General features: G+C 36.6%; 1 protein-coding gene across 2 annotated transcripts in view; it reads left to right on the forward strand.

Annotated features, from left to right (window-relative positions):
• The window catches only part of LOC126178807 (neurofibromin), a 474,179-nt gene that overhangs the window by 292,574 nt on the left and 164,004 nt on the right, over positions 1-17,601 (forward strand). For both annotated transcript variants that reach the window (XM_049924560.1, XM_049924561.1), the window contains 2 exons: positions 10,967-11,090; positions 17,180-17,313. In XM_049924560.1, coding sequence (XP_049780517.1) covers positions 10,967-11,090; positions 17,180-17,313 — 258 coding nt within the window. The remainder of the gene's footprint in view (positions 1-10,966; positions 11,091-17,179; positions 17,314-17,601) is intronic.

Raw genomic sequence — 17,601 nt, forward strand, 5'->3', positions numbered from 1 at the left:
TGCAAGTCTTATTTCATTCAACGCCACATTGGGCGGCTTGTGTGCCAATGATGAGGATGAAAAGATGATGAGGACAACACAACACCCAGTCCCTGAGCAAAGAAAATCTCCAACCCAGCTAATCAGGCAGACAGCCTCAGCAATTTTATGTATAACCAAGTTTATCCAACAACAATGTAGGAAAAGATAGATTGCTGCTTACTGTAAAGAAGACATGTTAAGTTTGCAGACAGGCACAATAAAAAGACACTTACACAAACTTTTCAGCCATGGCCTTCACCAGCAAAAGAGAAACACACACTATTCATACACACAAACAAATGCACCTCGTGCATACATGACTGCCACCTCTGGTAACTCTAGCCCAAGCACACCTACTTATGTGTATGAATGGTGTGTGATTCTCTTTTGCAGGTAGAGGTTGTGCCTGAAAGCTTTGTGTAAGTGTCTTTTAATTGTGTGTGTCTGCAACCTAATGTGTCTCCTTATGGTAAGCAGCAATCTATCTTTTCCTACAGTGCTGAAACCTAAAGTTTCCATTGTTTTATGTTTATCCAAGTTTTCCTTATCTGTTTCTAGGTAGCATCTATCCATCTGCTATTACATCGTCTTCATTTTCATTTCTTATTATGAGAAATTCAGAAAAGAATTTCCTTGGAACACCTTCCACTAGCCTATCTCCATTTCAATAATGTCATGAACTCCATTTTTCATCATACTCATTTATTTGCCTTCCTATTCACTATCATTATTCCCAACATAATCATTTCCACTGGAAACTCTTCATTTTAGGTAGGGCTATAGACATTAGGTGGTGCAGGTTAGAATTGAAGGGGTCAGCAGAAGAACGTGCTAACCCTCAATTTAATTAGGATATCTGCTCACATTATCTATTGTGTTTTTGAATACACCACATGGCGATACTAAGTTTTTCCAAACATGTCGCTAGAAAGAGTTGTCTACTACATAATTTGTTTCATCTTATCGAATTTTTGTTCTTGTCTTTGAATGTAATGAAATATATAACATGCAACAGCTCAAAATATGCTCTTGTGTGTTAGCTCTTTCTTCCACTGACCACTTCAGTTGTCAGTGTGCACATGGACAGAAGTACTGGAAATTTATTTCTGCACATTGCATTTTATTTCTTAAATGTCGATCGACTTGTCGTTTATAGTTGTTGTAATTCCAGGTTTTATTAACTGCTTCCATTACATCATTGCTATTCATCACCATCTTCCTTCAGCTTACTGGTTTCAGTTTAGTTGATCTTACCAAAGTGAATGTTTGAACACATTCTCACATAAAATGTGTTGACTTTGTCCATTCTTTGTCGAAGTTCTTAAGCAGGGGTGTGGGTGGGGAGGAGCAAGTGTTTCAGATAATCCTTTGCTCTTTGCTGCATACTTCTCCTTCGTTGTTTAGTTATTGAAAATGGCTTCCAAGGGAACAAGTAAGTATTTCAGGGAAATGGGATCAGCTGACCCAGCTACTTTTCCTATTTAATTTTCTCACTCCCTTCATGTAGTCTCAATGAAACTGTGATCTTATTGCAGATTTTGCTTAATAAATTAACATGTAGAATGTACACCTTACTTCTCATATGCTGCAACACAAGAATTTGTCAAAATAGAATATAAAGCTTTCTCAAAATCTTTGACAAACTGCAGCACAAAGAATAGAAAATGAAGAAATGGCAAGGTAGTAACTAGAAAAATCTGTGTTAATGCAATTGTTTCAACAGAATTATTTGAATTTTCGAAAAACTTTAATTATAGTATCAATTTTTGGGTGATTTAGTTGGTACATCAACCCAAGACAAATCACCACGTGCCATCAGTTAATTAGATGATGTTAGAACAAACAACCCACCTCCATAGCTGAGGTCACCAATTCACACCTGTGCAGTGGTGCTTCATTTGGAGGTGAGCCAGTTTGAATCCTGGCAGTGGATGAAATTTTCACTGCCAGGATTTGGCTGGTATGGGGAGGAGAGCTGGTGGCATAAAGTTTCTGATTAAGCTTTTGTGCCAGCGTCCTGAGATTAAAATCCAAACCTTTTCATGGTGTTTCACGGAGTGAGGGCATGTGACACTCTTGATGGTGATACGTATGGAGATATTAAGCTCAGTGGTCCCCTTGGTGCTATTTGAGAGGAATAGGCTATATGTGAGCACTCATTTTCACCCTCTCCCTTCTTTCATCATCGTCACGCAATATGAACATAACACAGCACTGTTCACATTACGCGCACGTATACTCCACAAATAAACATACAACAAAAAATGCACCAATGTGAATGAAGAAAGGCCGGTGTGTGCAGAGGAGGAACACACTTTCTGCTCAGCAGCTGAATCCTCCCTTTGGAATATCCAGCCAGCAGTTCCATTCGGCATTTAATTCTAATCTTCCAAGTAGAATAAACAGGTCCAGGGATCTTGACTGTATTCTTTCCAGGTGCAGCAATAAATTGACAAATTTTTGCCATTATCAGTTCCATTTTTACTGATAAATTCATATCTGTTCTTTGACATTACAATGTAGCACAAAATACAACAATTATTGACTCAAGACTGTGCTACTTTGACTAATATGAACAACTGAACTGCCTGACACGCCTTGATACAAAAGCAGCAATCCACAATGAAAAATACATTGTTATTCTGGTACATTAGTAATGTTATAATGGTCCTAAAACTTAAGTATAACAGTAAGTTTTAAAGGAGAAAGAAAATGCTTGATACAGTTTGATTTTTTACGTACTTAGATTTTATTATAAAATAGTTCGTATAAAATGAACATTAAACAGTTCATTCTAAAGAAGCTAATTTTCTGCTGAATTACATAATTGATTCAATTACTAACATTTACACGTGTTCAAAAATTACATTTTTCTTTAGGCCAGCAAGTTACTTTGTACTTTAAGTTATACATTACTAAGCAGTCTTGATGTTTCTGTGTCAACTGTCTGGAACTTTCAAATACGAAAAACAACTGTATTTCATGATTAATGCACAAATAATCTGTGAATACTGTAATATTGAATAACAAATGTCAAGTGCACTCGTGTAATGTGATACTTGATACAGTGTATTAAGTAATACATTAAAAGTTGTGTATCACATTGCGGCAGGGTGGGTTTTTTCGTTGTTGTTACTCGATCGTACAGTCTCCCATTAATTGTCCACCTACCCCAGTATAGCTTACTTATGACATCCCTTCACTCTGCAGTAGTAGATACTCACCTAGGCTGTGTAAAGCAGTGTTGATGAAACTATGACCTAATACCTACCACACAAAGGCCGCGTAACTCAAGTTGCGAATCAGTTCCCGTAAGTTCATTTTAACAAATTTCGGGTGTTGCATAAATAGTTTACCTGCAGTAAGCCTTCAGAAATTCTAGTAAACTGGTTTTTATTCTTGAGGGAGCACATAAATTTGCTATCAAGTCTGAATTTACTATTTTTAACTGCTCTACTATTCCCATCTCATAGTGTGTACAAAATGTTCTCACACAAAAAAAGCAGCAAGAATATCTACCCGTCCGACCTGATTAATGTTCGATCTGACAGTTACTGACCCACTACTATAGCGAGTTGAAACTTCGGTCATATCAGTGGCCTTCCAAGTTAGAAGTACTTGCCCAAGTATTCCATAAAGTATATGGAATATACCACGTGGAATTTCACTAAGACCGAAGTATCACATGCTCATAACACATTAATTAATCAGATTGTCCTCAAAATGTTTGTAACTTAAACTGCCTGAGTCACGACACTTTCAACAGCAATGAACTCAACAGTTCTTCATTTTACAAGTTATTTTCTTGGCAACATTTAGTATAATGTTACATGTATGAAGGTTGGCGAGTGACTCTCTCGATGCCACTCCACTCTATGCCTATCTAACTTTCTACATGCAGGAACATCTTAATTCTGGTTGGTTAATGGTTTGAATGACCAATCAGAATGATCCTTCTTGATTATTCTCACGGCAAAACTTGCCTGAGGCAATCACTAATCAGAAAATCATTTACATCATTCCAATGCCAGTTTCTAATATAATATTTAATAAAATAGACCGAAATACAAAATAAACTTTAAGTTAATTTAGAAACTTATTCCACTTTCGACTTCTATTCTGGCTGCTCTCTTACAAATGCAAGCACACATCGACATACATCATCAGCTTTATGGTTACAACACTATTTTCCCATGGTTCAATTTCATAAATTTTTACATAAAAGAGTATTAAATTTTTCATATGTCCCACAGACACTCTCTCATTCACTCCCTGTATACACGCAACAAAATAATAAGCAGATAAAAATTTTGGATAATTTTTGCACTACGAAATACAGAGTAATTAAAGTTTTGAAAAAAAAAATCCATTTAAATAATTATATATATTGAAAACATTGTTGTGCCTTTCGATGATAATAAAAGACAAACTGCTATTGTTGCCACACAGAGGCATACCGACAATCCTTCTTTCCACGAACAATACAAGACTGGAATAGAAGGGAGAACCGATAGAGGTACTGAAGGTACCCTCCGCCACACACCGTCAGGTGGCTTGCGGAGTATGGATGTAGATGTAGATGTAGAAGTGTCAGATTATGGACATTTAAGTAATTTTCTCAGTCTCCGGAACTATATGAGATAAAAATGTGAAATTTTGACAGGATTCTTTTCTCAATAACAAAAGATGGTGTACCAAGTTTGAGCAAAATCTGTTGATAATTACTATGGTTTATTTAGATTCATAGGGGGTACAAATTTACGTTCCTACTAGATGGTACTGGAGAGCGTTCTCACGGCCAGTGGTGTCAGCTGTGCTGTGAGTCAAAGCAACGACACAATTCTGCAGCCACCATGATACACGGCTGTGTGCTATACTGCAATAAATGTTATCTCATAATAACTTGCTACATTACAATATACTCTAATATTATATCCAGGGCTGTTCATTACAACATACTCATGTTAATATGTGGCATAAGATAATCTCTCTGGGTTCTAGTTTTCCTGTTAGATTTCTTGTACTTTGCTTCCTCCTATTAGAACCTCTTTGTAATCTCGATCTGGAACGCATTTTATTTGTGTGTAGGTCTGTTCACACAGTATCCTTCTCCAACAACAATCGGGTGTGAAGTGACCCATGTTTTGGATATGCTTCCCAAGCTTCTTCAGTTCTCTGTCACCGACATGCTTCCACCCATATTGAGACATCAACATTATAAGATATATCAATAGTAATAGTGCCTCCAACAATTGTATTAAAGATACAATCCCATGCTATATCCAAAGAGTTTGGTTAGTCACCTAGCCAACATTGAACATTGGTAGACTAGAACGTAACAGCCACCTTATACAGAAGCACTACCTAGGCAGTTTGCTGTATGTACATAAAAAGTCACATGATTTTGAGACTGACTGTTCTGTAACAGTGTTGCATTCCTTTCAAAATGTTATTCATTCTTGATAATCACATTTGTGTGTTTTTAACTTTCAGGTGTTTTAATTTCACCTAAACTTCTTTTAATGATAACGGAATGTCTTGGTGATAAAGATGAGGCCCCAGAGACAAAGTGAGTGACAAGTGGTAGGCAGGTGCATATAGAATAAGTAAAAAAAAAAAGAAGAAACTAGTTAAACAATATTAAACCTTGAAAGAATTCCATGCTTGTATTTAATCCACAAGAACATTTATTTTGGGATAATGAATGTAAAAGTAATAATAAGTTGAAAAGAGTCATTTTAAAACAGTCATTTTCTGTTGACAAACTGGAATTTATTTCTGTACCCAATAAATCAGTGATTTATGCATTAAATGACTATTCATACCATTTTAAGTTGTTTACTGGAAAGCTTTCAACATACTATAAAACAAAGACTGTTTACACACTTAACAGCTATGCTCATGGTGCTTCTCTTGAAATTTCCAAAAATCAACTTATGGGAAAAAAGTTTTACATGCATTGATGTAAAAGTAGGTATCAAATAGGCTGTAGGTATTAAATGAACTGTAGATGCAGTGAATATGCTGTTCTATACTATATTCAGACTACTGGAAACTATTTCACAGTATTTGTACTTTCCTGTTACACAGTCAGCTTTTTTGGCAGAAAAGTTACATCCAGAACACATCTTATTTCTTCACTTGCCTTTCAAATTCTATGGATCCACATTTCTTTCTATTTTTTTTCCATTTTGCTAACCCTTCACATCTACTATCCTCAGTATAATCTGCCCAATACTTCCTATGTCATATTTTGTGAAAATTGCATATTTATTGTAATCTTTCAAGCTTTTACAGTTTGATATGTGACAGACACTTTTCATGCGTGAAACAACTGAATAGCCAAAACATTGTGTGTTTCCTATGAACAGTCTTTGTTACCCTTTCTTTCTTTTTTTTATGAATGTTATCTTAAACAGGAATATAGATTTTTTCCAAGCGTGATTGTAGTATATGTAAATGTCAAAGGATTGGTTGTTTCACCTGTAATAATATAATTGAATCGGGAATCTGCCAGCTGTGTCTTTCAGTGTGATAAGAATTGTTAAATTTTATCAAACAGAAATCTCGTATGGGTTACTCAGTGTCTTCAAGACACTTGAGGGACTTGGTTCATTGTTGGTGTGTATTATGAAGAGAAGACTCATGGTTCGAAACTTCCTGACAGATTACAACTGTGTACCAGACAATGACTCAAACCTGTGACTAAACCATCCTGTGACTCACGACCCACCCTCTCAACTTTACTTCCACCAGTACCTCGTCTCCTACCTTCCAGACTGTATTTAAGCCATGTCTCTGCAGTAACCGTTCTTTTCCTGGAGTGCTATCCCCAAGGTATGCAGAAGAACTTCTCTGGAGTTTGAAGGGTAGGAGATGTGATACTGGCAGAAGTGAAGCTGTGCAGGGAAGTCTTGATTGTGCTTGGATAGCTGTCAGTAGAGCACTACCCCATGAGAGGCAAAGATTTCAGGTTCGACTCCTAGTCCAGCACACAATGTTACTCTGTCAGGAAGTTTCAAATTAGCACATATTCCACTCCAGAGTGAAAATTCTTTTTGGGAACAATCCCCCAGACTGTGGCTAAGCCAAGTCTCTGCAGTATTTTTTCTTCCATGAGTGCCAGTCCCACAAGGTATGTGAATTCTGGAACGTAGAACATGAGGTTCTGGCCAAAGCAAAGCTGTGAGGGCAGGTACTGAATTTTGCATAAACACCCAGTCTGGCACACAATTTTAATCTACCAGAAGGTTTCAAATCAGCACATACTTTGCTGCAGAGAAAAAATTTATTCTAAAGACATAGTACATGTAGAAAATATTTGCTTTTCCATCTGTATATAACAGGGATGGACAAAATAATATGGACAACTGACATGCACAATATTTATTTATTAATAAGGAGTTGGCCAGCATTGGCTTTAAGAACAGGTGCAATTCTTTGCAGAATAGAGTTGTGGAGTGTCTCAATAGTTTCCAACAGAAACTTCTCCCTTTCTTGTACCAAAATATCTGCCAATTGCTTCAACAGTGTTGGATCTGGCAACCTGCTCCTCACTCTCTGCTAACTCCCCATAATTGTTCAATGATGTTGAGGCTTGGCAATTGTGCTGGCTATTTGTTAATATTATGATGGTCCACAAACCATGCCTGAACCTTTTTAGTTGCATATATGGTCATGTTATCATATTGGAATATAGCAGTATTTGACAGAAATATGTTAGTTATAGTTAAGTTAATTGTCAAGGATGTGGAGATAGTCATCTACAGTAATCTGGCCAGTGAGGGTAATGATAGGACCAGCTGGATACCACAGTATAGCAATCCAAATCATAATGGAACCTCGCCCATGCTTGGCTGTAGGAAGCAGGTGAGCCAGATCATAACCTTTTTTGGAGTTCTGCATAGATAAACACAAACATTTGTTGAGAATAATGTAACCAATGATTCATCAGACCATATCACATTCTTCCAGTCATCAAGGGTCCATGTCTTATGATTGTAACATCACGTGTTCCACAGCTTTGTGTTGGGTTCTGTCATTAGGGGTTTTGCGGTAGCAGCTCTTCCATGGACGTTAACTTTGTGAATTTCCTACTGTACACAGAATTACACAACTAAGTGTTGAGTTCTGCAGTCATGCAGTCATGTTTGCCATGATAGTTTTATGTTGTCTGGCCACAATACTTTTAATGCTCATTGGTCTCTGTCGATTAAATTTGTCTTTTACCAATGATGTTTTACCATGTTTTGTGTCTGCTGTCATTACGACATATGCTGTTGCTTATGAAACGTCAAACAGTTCAGCCAATTTTCATCACAGGTGCTCCCACTAATTGTGCACCAACAAGTTGCCCTTTTTTTTTAAGTCTGAGGGATCATGCATTTTGCTGATTGCTTGTGTTAACTGTTGCAGAACAAACAATATAATACACTGGAAGATGATCTCCAAGACTTGGAATATCAACTGTGCACACAGCTGTGTTACAGTATTTACACGTACTCAGTGGTGTCAACTTGCAACAAAAAGTACTATATTGCTTGATGTTTATATTATTTTGTCCATTCCATGTATGTCAGATTGGTTTCAGAATAACAGACAAAAATGTGCAAAAATAACCAATGTGTTACTGAAAAAACCGAGAGAATATATCTCTAAGAGTGGTGTGCAGTGGCAGTACAAAGGTTAACAATTAGACTGTCTCAATAAATTTTTGCTTTTCTGGCCATAAGTGATTTTCACTGTTTCTAAACAAGACATTATTAATTAATTTAAAATATGTGGTACATGTGTAGTAGGATAAATCCATTTTCACCAAATAGAAGAAAGGTGAGCAGTGGGCATGCAATTAGAAAAAAACTGGAAAATTTCTTAGTTTTTAAAGAAATTCCTTCCTTGGAACTAACACACACACCAAGAGTCTGGTAAATGACTCTGTATACTTGCTGCTTGTGAATAACCATTTTGTGCCTGGACTGGACTTTCTTGAAACTGATACTGAGTTTATACATCTGTTTGGCAAGGTAATATGCTTGTTCAGTTGGTGATGGCTATTTTCTTCTTCTCAGATGGCATGGAGAGGGGGAGGGGAGTACATATACACACCAGTTTACAAACCACTGATCTATATCTCCTTTTTGTAGGAAAGATCATGTGCACAGGAACAGTAATACACCTCTCTCAGAATAAGATACTTAGTCAAGCTCAGTTTGGTATTCAGAAGTGTCTTTCCACAGCAATTGCCATTTTTCAATTCATGAATCAGATTATACAAAAGTTAAATTGGCAGATGGCATTTTCTGCAGCTTGTTAAAAGCATCAGGTCTCATAGTTCACAGTATTCTACAGAAGCTCAAATATTATGGTATTAGAGATTTTGCTGCTAACTGGTTTTCACCCTAATTAGAAGGATGCAGAGTATAACATTGAGAAATCCAGGCAGTATATACAACAAAAAGAATCTTTAGACTTGGGAAACGTCAGTACGGGAGTGATATTGCTATTGTTCTTGCTTTATATAAATGATCTGCCATCATAAATCTAAGAAACAAAAATAGTTCTCTTTTCTGATGATGTAAGTATTGTAATCAATTTTGATGGAGAAACTTTGACACTTGAGAAGGTACATAAAACTATCTTGAAATTAATAAGTAATTCTCTGCAAATGGACTGTCACTGAACTTTGATAAAACACAATACATACAACTCCATACTGCATAATACTTGGTCACACCATTAGAAATAATGCATGAGGATAAACCAATAAATCAAATAATTCTTAGCAGTTTATGTTGATAAGAACAGAACTGAAAGTGACATGTTACAGTCCTTAATTTTTGTATTACCAGTGATAGCAGATTTTGGAGATGAATGTGTTAAAAAGCTGTCTTACTTTTCCTGTTTTCACGTAGTGACATCTTATGGCATGGGGTAACTTGTCACTGAGGAAGAGAAAAAGTGTTTGGTTCACAGAAGCATGTGATAAGGACAGTATGTCATGACAGTTCGTTAATCAGTTGGGTATACTAACAACAGCATTACAATACATATGCATCCTTATGTAGTTTGTTGTGAACAGCCAACCACTGTTCAAAGATAACAACAACATTCATAAATGGCAATATTATGAAAACAATAGTTTGTTACTCACCATATATTGGAGATGTTCAATCACACATATGTGCAACAAAAAGACTGTCAAAAAAGTAAGCTTTCGGTCAGAAAGGGCTTCTTCAGAATAAGACAACTCACGCACACACATAGTCACACTCACACAAACACAGTCTCTGGCTATCTAATTCCAATGAGGGCCTTTTTGGGCAAAAGCTTGCTTGTTTGACACTCTTTTTGTTGCGCACATCTGCGATTCAACATCTCCAGTATATGGTGAGTACGAATCTATCCTTTTCATAATACTGTCATTATTCCATTTTGGATGTTCCATTGTTTGAACATTCATACATGTAAGACAAAGAAGAGAAATTATTTCCTCTATCCTTGACTCATTGTCAGCCTTAGTGGCACAGATAGGAGTGAGATTATCAGTCATAAAAATCTTTGACCACTTAGCCGTTGATGTAAAGAATTTAATAGATAATAAAAATAATTTCAAACACAAACAAATCATATCTATTTGACAACTAATGCTTCTCCATAGAAGAATTTCTTAATGTGCAATAATATGGTTTGTGTGTGTGTGTGTGTGTGTGTGTGTGTGTGTGTGTGTGTGTGTGTGAAATTATTTTTACTGTCAATGCAAAAAGTTTTCTGTGCTGAGATGTAATCTGCTTAAACACATAGCAAATCAACATATTTTCTCAAAGAGAAACTCCATGATAATGATCTCCTTGAGGGAAATTGACTAGAAATGGCTGAGTAATGAACAGTATGTATACTGCTTCAGTGACATAAATAATGTAACATATTTTTTCCACTGTCCATGCAGGCTTGCATGCGGGACATACCTGATTGTGACTGGTTACAGTGTTGGACACAACTGGCCAAAAGTTTTGCTTTCTCTTATAATCCTGCATTACAACCAAGAGCATTGATAGTATTTGGATGTATAAGTGAGTGTTATTATCTTAGTCCCAATCTTTAGCATATTAGAAGTATACTGTACTGTTATTTTAATATGACTTTCCTTGCTTTGAGAAAATGAGGATTATTTACATTTACAATTGCTTAATGTAAACTAAATTTTTGGAATATTTAATGTATAATATTGTATTCAATAATGAACTCATTGTGAGATGTTTTATTATAGGTTCTGCTTTGCTTTTGTGAATGTTTCCTTTGTAATTTTAAAGCTTTTATTCTTCATTGGTGTTACATCACGCATTTTGAAATATATGTCAACTAATCAGTGTTCAAATTTGATTGTTACATGATTTCAAGCACAATGAAAATGTGACACAAACAAAGTATGTCAGCTTTGAGGACAGCAGATTTATCTGTGAGCATCATTGAAAAATATTGTATTTGAAGCTGGAGATTGTCCAACTTGAGATAATTTGATGGATGGTTCAGTAGGATGTATGAAGTTCATAATATGTGAGCTATTACAGCTTTTCAGAGCATAGGCATCTTTTCTAGAGAAAAGAAACATCAAATGGTTTTAGTGACACAAATGATAATTATGAGGTCTGAAATTATGTTTGAAACAAACAAGACCAGAACACTGATATGGCATCTGGGGGAAATCAATGTCCTGTAAAAGCTGGCACTAGAAAACTTGCAGTAAACTGTCATAATTGAAGGGCAAAATGTAATAGATGTTATGGATCCAACATGAACAACTGTGCCCTAGAAGAGCACAAGATTATAATGGAACATGAAGACAGAAATATCAAATACCTTCAGTAATAGTGCTACAACTTGTAGCCATGTTATGCTCATTCCTTTCCTTAAAACTGTCTTCATTCCAGGGTTTAATATTTTTCTTGTCACATCATAATACAACACTGATCTTTCTGAATGATGCATTTTGCTCTGTGAAAATGTATTCCAAATTCTCACAAGTTTGTAAAAGTATTGGAGATTTGTATTAACTTAATACTGATCATGCCCATAAGGGACTGGTTTGTTTATGACAATTTTAAATTTGTGTATATTTCATAACAGTGGATAAATTTTGTAAATTTGTGGTAAGATCTTATGGGACCAAACTGCTTATGTCATTGGTCCCTAAGCTGATACACTACTTAATCTAGCTTAAACTAACTTAAGCTAGGGACAACACACACACACATGCTGCGTGGACTCTGACAAGACGCCTCAGACTGCGCGGCTACCCCGTGCGATGTGGATAGTTAGTTACATACTCAGTGTCTAAATTAGATTTTACACACTCTATTATTTTAATATTTAATTTAATTTTTCTCATCTCAAATTATCATGTTCATTTTACAGAGGGTTTTCATACCACTATATTGATTGTTAAGTTCTTTCATTTCAAGTTGTATGAACAGGATGATAATCTTTGATTAGATTTGTACCAGTAATCCACCAATTCCTTAAAGAGTCAAAATCCCATGAATAAAACAGCTTAATACTTTACAACTGAGTTAATTTGTTCAGTATTTGACATCAAGCTTAGAAAATTCTTGAAATTTTGTTTAACGTTTGTTGGAAGTCTTTTATTATCATACACAGGATGAGTATAGTCTGGGTAATTTACGCTCCCTTTTAAGTTAAAGTTAGTTTTTCACATATCTCAGTGTTTACCACATTTCTAGTGAATATGTGAATATATCATACAATGGTATAATTTTGCAGAACATGTTGTGCTTCATAATGAAGTTTTACTGCATGAACAGTGAAAATATAGTAAGCTAAACCTTTTTCCATGTGTCATTTTGTGGGGGTGGGGGCTGTTAGTGAGAAAAATGTTCTTAAAGGCATGAAATTATGTGGAAAGTTTGTTGGAAGTTGCTATATGCTGTCATTCTCAAATGCTGGATGAATAAGTCTGAGTATATGTTCGCTGTGAGTTACACTGCCTAAATAAGTATGCGCCGTTTTTAAAGGTAGTTACTGTGTTAAACCTTTTAACATAAGATTGTTGTTGTTGTTGTTGTGGTCTTCAGTCCAGAGACTGGTTTGATGCAGCTCTCCATGCTACTCTATCCTGTGCCAGCTTCTCCATCTCCCAGTACCTACTGCAACCTACAACCTTCTGAATCTGCCTAGTGTATTCAACTCTTGGTCTCCCTCTATGACTGTTACCCTCCACACTGCCCTCCAGCACTAAATTGGTGATCCCTTGATGCCTCAGAACATGTCCTACCAACCGATCCCTTCTTCTACTCAAGGTGTGCAACAAATTTCTCTTCTCCTAATTCTATTCAATACCTTAGTTATGTGATCTACCCGTTTAAGCTTCAGAATTTTTCTGTAGCACCACATTTCAAAAGCTTCTATTCTCTTTTTGTCCAAACTATTTAACATCCACATTTCACTTCCATACATGGCCACACTCCATACAAATACTTTCAGTAACAACTTCCTGACACTTAAATCTATACTCGATTTTAACAAATTTCTCTTCTTCAGAAATGCTTTCCTTGCCATTGCCAGTCTACATTTTATATCCTCTCTACTTCGACCATCATCAGTTATTTTGCTCCCCAAATAGCAAAACTCTTTTACTACTTTAAGCATCTCATTTCCTAATCTAATACCCTCAGCATCACCCAATTTAATTCGACTACCTTCCATTATTCTCATTTTGCTTTTGTTGATGTTCATCTTATATCCTCCTTTCAAGACACTGTCCATTCCGTTCAGCTGCTCTTCCAGGTCCTTTGCTGTCTCTGACAGAATTACAATGTCATCAGTGAACCTCAAAGTTTTTATTTCTTCTCCATAGATTTTAATACCTACTCCAAATTTTCTTGCCTTTCCTTAATCTATTTTCTAAGATAAGTATTTCACCCATGACCATAACATTGCTTGCTTACCTTAATTAATCCATCTGTCGATTCATTGAAGTTTGGATGATTCAGTTGTCCTCTTTGAAGACATCACAAGCACACAAAATTTGTTGTCATTCATAGTATTTCACATGACTGTTTTAACTCACTTTAGCGTAGAGAAGTAACATCCTGCCTCTTCAGTCATCTCTAGGAAGGTCATTTTTAACTGTAGATGTTTGACACTCTCAGGAAAAGCTTTTTGTGAGATTGTTTTCATAAAGGAAAATGTCTAAGCACTTGATGCTTTCATGAGATCTTTCGACTGCTCAACACTTCCAGTTAACGATGTAAATCTAAATACTAATTTAAACAAAATTTCTGGGAAAAGTAACAGGATGTATTTGGCATGCTTATTTCCCTAATCATTTTAAGTGACACTTTGTGACCATTACTATATTATAGTGTGTTGTAGTGAGACGTTTTCTTTTGATGCAAGCAGTGGAATGTGCAGATAATGTGCAGGTTGGTAGAACACCCTTGGGCTGAATAGTCAGGGCCTTTGGGAGGTCCATAAGAGCTGTACTTCATAGGAGCCACACCCCTAAACCTTGTGCTACATAGAGCTAACCAGCATTCTGAGGTGCAGCCTTAAGACTGGCTACTACCTATTTGAAAAACTTACATGAAATCAACATTTTCAAGAACTTTGACTGTTTAAATCTGTGCGAGAAATATGTGGCTCAGTCTCTTAACTGTGAGCCACGTCTGGGAAGAAATAAGGGTAATACTGTTCTTTTTCTGTTGCCATGTATCCCTCCACTTCTTTTTCCCATTCAGCACGTTCTTTCCACTATAAACATAAGATTTAAAAAAATGTTTATCATCATATTTCTCTATGATTCTCTTCTTATTCATGAGAGGGAAAGAAACCGTATAGTCTCCTGTACGTGAATACTCCAGTGTTTTAGAGGGTGTGCAAGTGTTACAGCTTCTTCAAATTAATTAACATATGTAGAAATCACAAGAGAGATACTCAACAGGCAAAAAGACAGAAGAAGAAGTGTTGCATTCGTATTTGCCCTAACATTTAAATGAGTAACAATGAGATGGTGTAATAAGCTATCACTAAAGAGATAATTATGAATAAAGTGATGTCTGTCTGTACACAGCAGTGATGCTGGTCCTTCATTAAACATAGAAAGTTGAAAATTAAATTTCTTCCAATCATGGATCTAGACTTCTCAGGTGATATTTAAAGGAAGTCAAATGTATTTTATGACATAGGGAAAGCACCCATCAACACTGTTATGCTATAATTTCACCCAGTGAAAATGTCAGTGACTCAGATGATACTACAAAACATATCAAAGCTATTTCTGTTGACTTACAAAAGTGCTTGCAAACAAAGATTATTTATTACCTGCCAATTTAATATTTAGGTATCCCATGATCAAGAAATGTAACATGAAGTTAGGTGTTGCTGTGGAGATGAAAGCTGAAGCATCCCTGTTTCAATATGCGGCCTGGAGATGGTTCTCACACAATTATCAGTTGCATTCAGTTGCAACAAAAGACAATTAATGATACAGGAAAAGTTCCTTGTGACAGTTCAAATTCCGTAATTACTACATTGAAGTGTTTTGTTCAATACTACAGGTACTCAGTGGGCTCTGAAAGTTATTACAGCAGAATACCAATTAACCATTCAAGACTAGTCATTATTTTGTTACAAATGGAAAAAAAACATATATTTACGTGGATAACCACCTGACAACAGTTAGAGTGATTGCTGAGAATATTGATTTGAATAGAAACCTGCACAGTTATTTGTACTGTAATTTAATCTAATGAATCATGAAGAAATTGCAGTAGAGATGTACACTATGTGATCAAAAGTATCCATACACCTGGCTGAAAATGACTTAAAAGTTCATGGCACCCTGCATTGGTAATGCTGGAATTCAATATGGTGTTGGCCCACCCTTAGTGTTGATGACAGGTTCCAGTCTCACAGGCATACGTTCAGTCAGGTGCTGGAAGGTTTCTTGGGGAATGGCAGCCCATTCTTCACAGAGTGCTGCACTGAGGAGAGGTATCAATGTCAGTCTGTGAGGCCTGGCATGAAGTCGGTGTTCCAAAACATCCCAAAGGTGTTCTGTAGGATTCTGGTGAGGACTCTGTGCAGGCCGGTCCATTACAGGGATGTTTTTGTCACGTAACCATTCCGCCACAGGCCGTGCATTGTGAACAGGTTCTCGATCATGTTGAAAGATACAATCACCATCCCCGAATTGCTCTTCAACAGTGGGAAGCAAGAAGGTGCTTAAAACATGACTGTAAGCCTGTGCTGTGACAGTGCCACGCAAAACAATGTGTGCAAGCCCCCTCTATGAAAAACATGACTACAACATAACACCACCACCTCCGAATTTTACTGTTGGCACTGCACATGCTGGCAGGTGATGTTCACCGGGCATTCGCCATACCCACACCCTGCCATCGGATCGCCACATTGTGTACCATGATTCGTCACTCCACACAAAGTTTTTCCACTGTTCAATCCTCCAATGTTTACTCTCTTGCACCAAGTGATGTGTCGTTCGGCATTTACCGGCATGATGTGTGGCTTATGAACAGCCGCTCAACCATGAAATCCCTGTTTTCTCCTGCCTAACTGTCATAGTACTTGCAGTGGACCCTGATCCAGTTTAGAATTCCTGTGTGATGGTCTGGCTAGATGTCTATTACACATTACGGCGCTCTTCAACTGTTGGCAGTCTCTGTCAGTCAGCAGATGAGGTCAGTCTATATGCGCTTGTACTGTCCGTGTCCCTTCATGTTTCCACTTCACTAGCACACCAGAAACAGTGGACCTAGGGATGTTTAGAAGTGTGGAAATCTCACATACAGGCGTATGACACACGTGACACGCAATCCTTGACCATGTTCGAAGTCTGTGAGTTCTGTGGAGCACCCCATTCTGCTCTCTCACGATGTCCAATGACTACTGAGGTCACTGATATGAAGTACATGGCAGTAGGTGGCAGCACAAAGCACCTAATACGAAAAACATATGTTTTGGAGGGTATGCAGATACTTTTTGATCATATAATGCACATTTATGTATTCAGTAACTTTTTCAATGCTTTCCAGCATTGCTCTGTTTTTATTGTCACTATACACAAAATATTTATTGCTATTTTATGTTTAATATGCCTGCTTATGCTTTCTTTCTTAAACAGGTAAAAGTATCACTGATCAAGATGTGAAACAGCTTCTCAGGATTTTAGTTAAAGCACTAGAAAGCTTCAATGATATAACGTTACTTGAAGCACTAGTTGTTTGTCTGACCAGACTCCAACCTCTTTTGAGATCTGTAAGTAAAGTTACTGATGAACAAAATAATAAATGCTTACAAACTTTCTTTTCAATTACATCCATATACGTTACAACTGAATAGAGGCAAATGGCTGAAACTATTGGTATGGTTTGATATTGAGAAATGTGAATCACTTTTCAAGCTTTTTAGGCATGTTCGGTGTCAAATGCTTTTGGTGTTCTGATTACACTAACCAATGTTAATGTGCTACATATCATTTCAGAAATATTAATTTCAAGAAATGAAGTGTGTATTAAAATCTGCAGTGACAGTTAATACTAAATA

Source organism: Schistocerca cancellata, chromosome 1 (assembly GCF_023864275.1).
Source record: "Schistocerca cancellata isolate TAMUIC-IGC-003103 chromosome 1, iqSchCanc2.1, whole genome shotgun sequence".
Classification (NCBI taxonomy): Eukaryota; Metazoa; Arthropoda; class Insecta; order Orthoptera; family Acrididae; genus Schistocerca; species Schistocerca cancellata.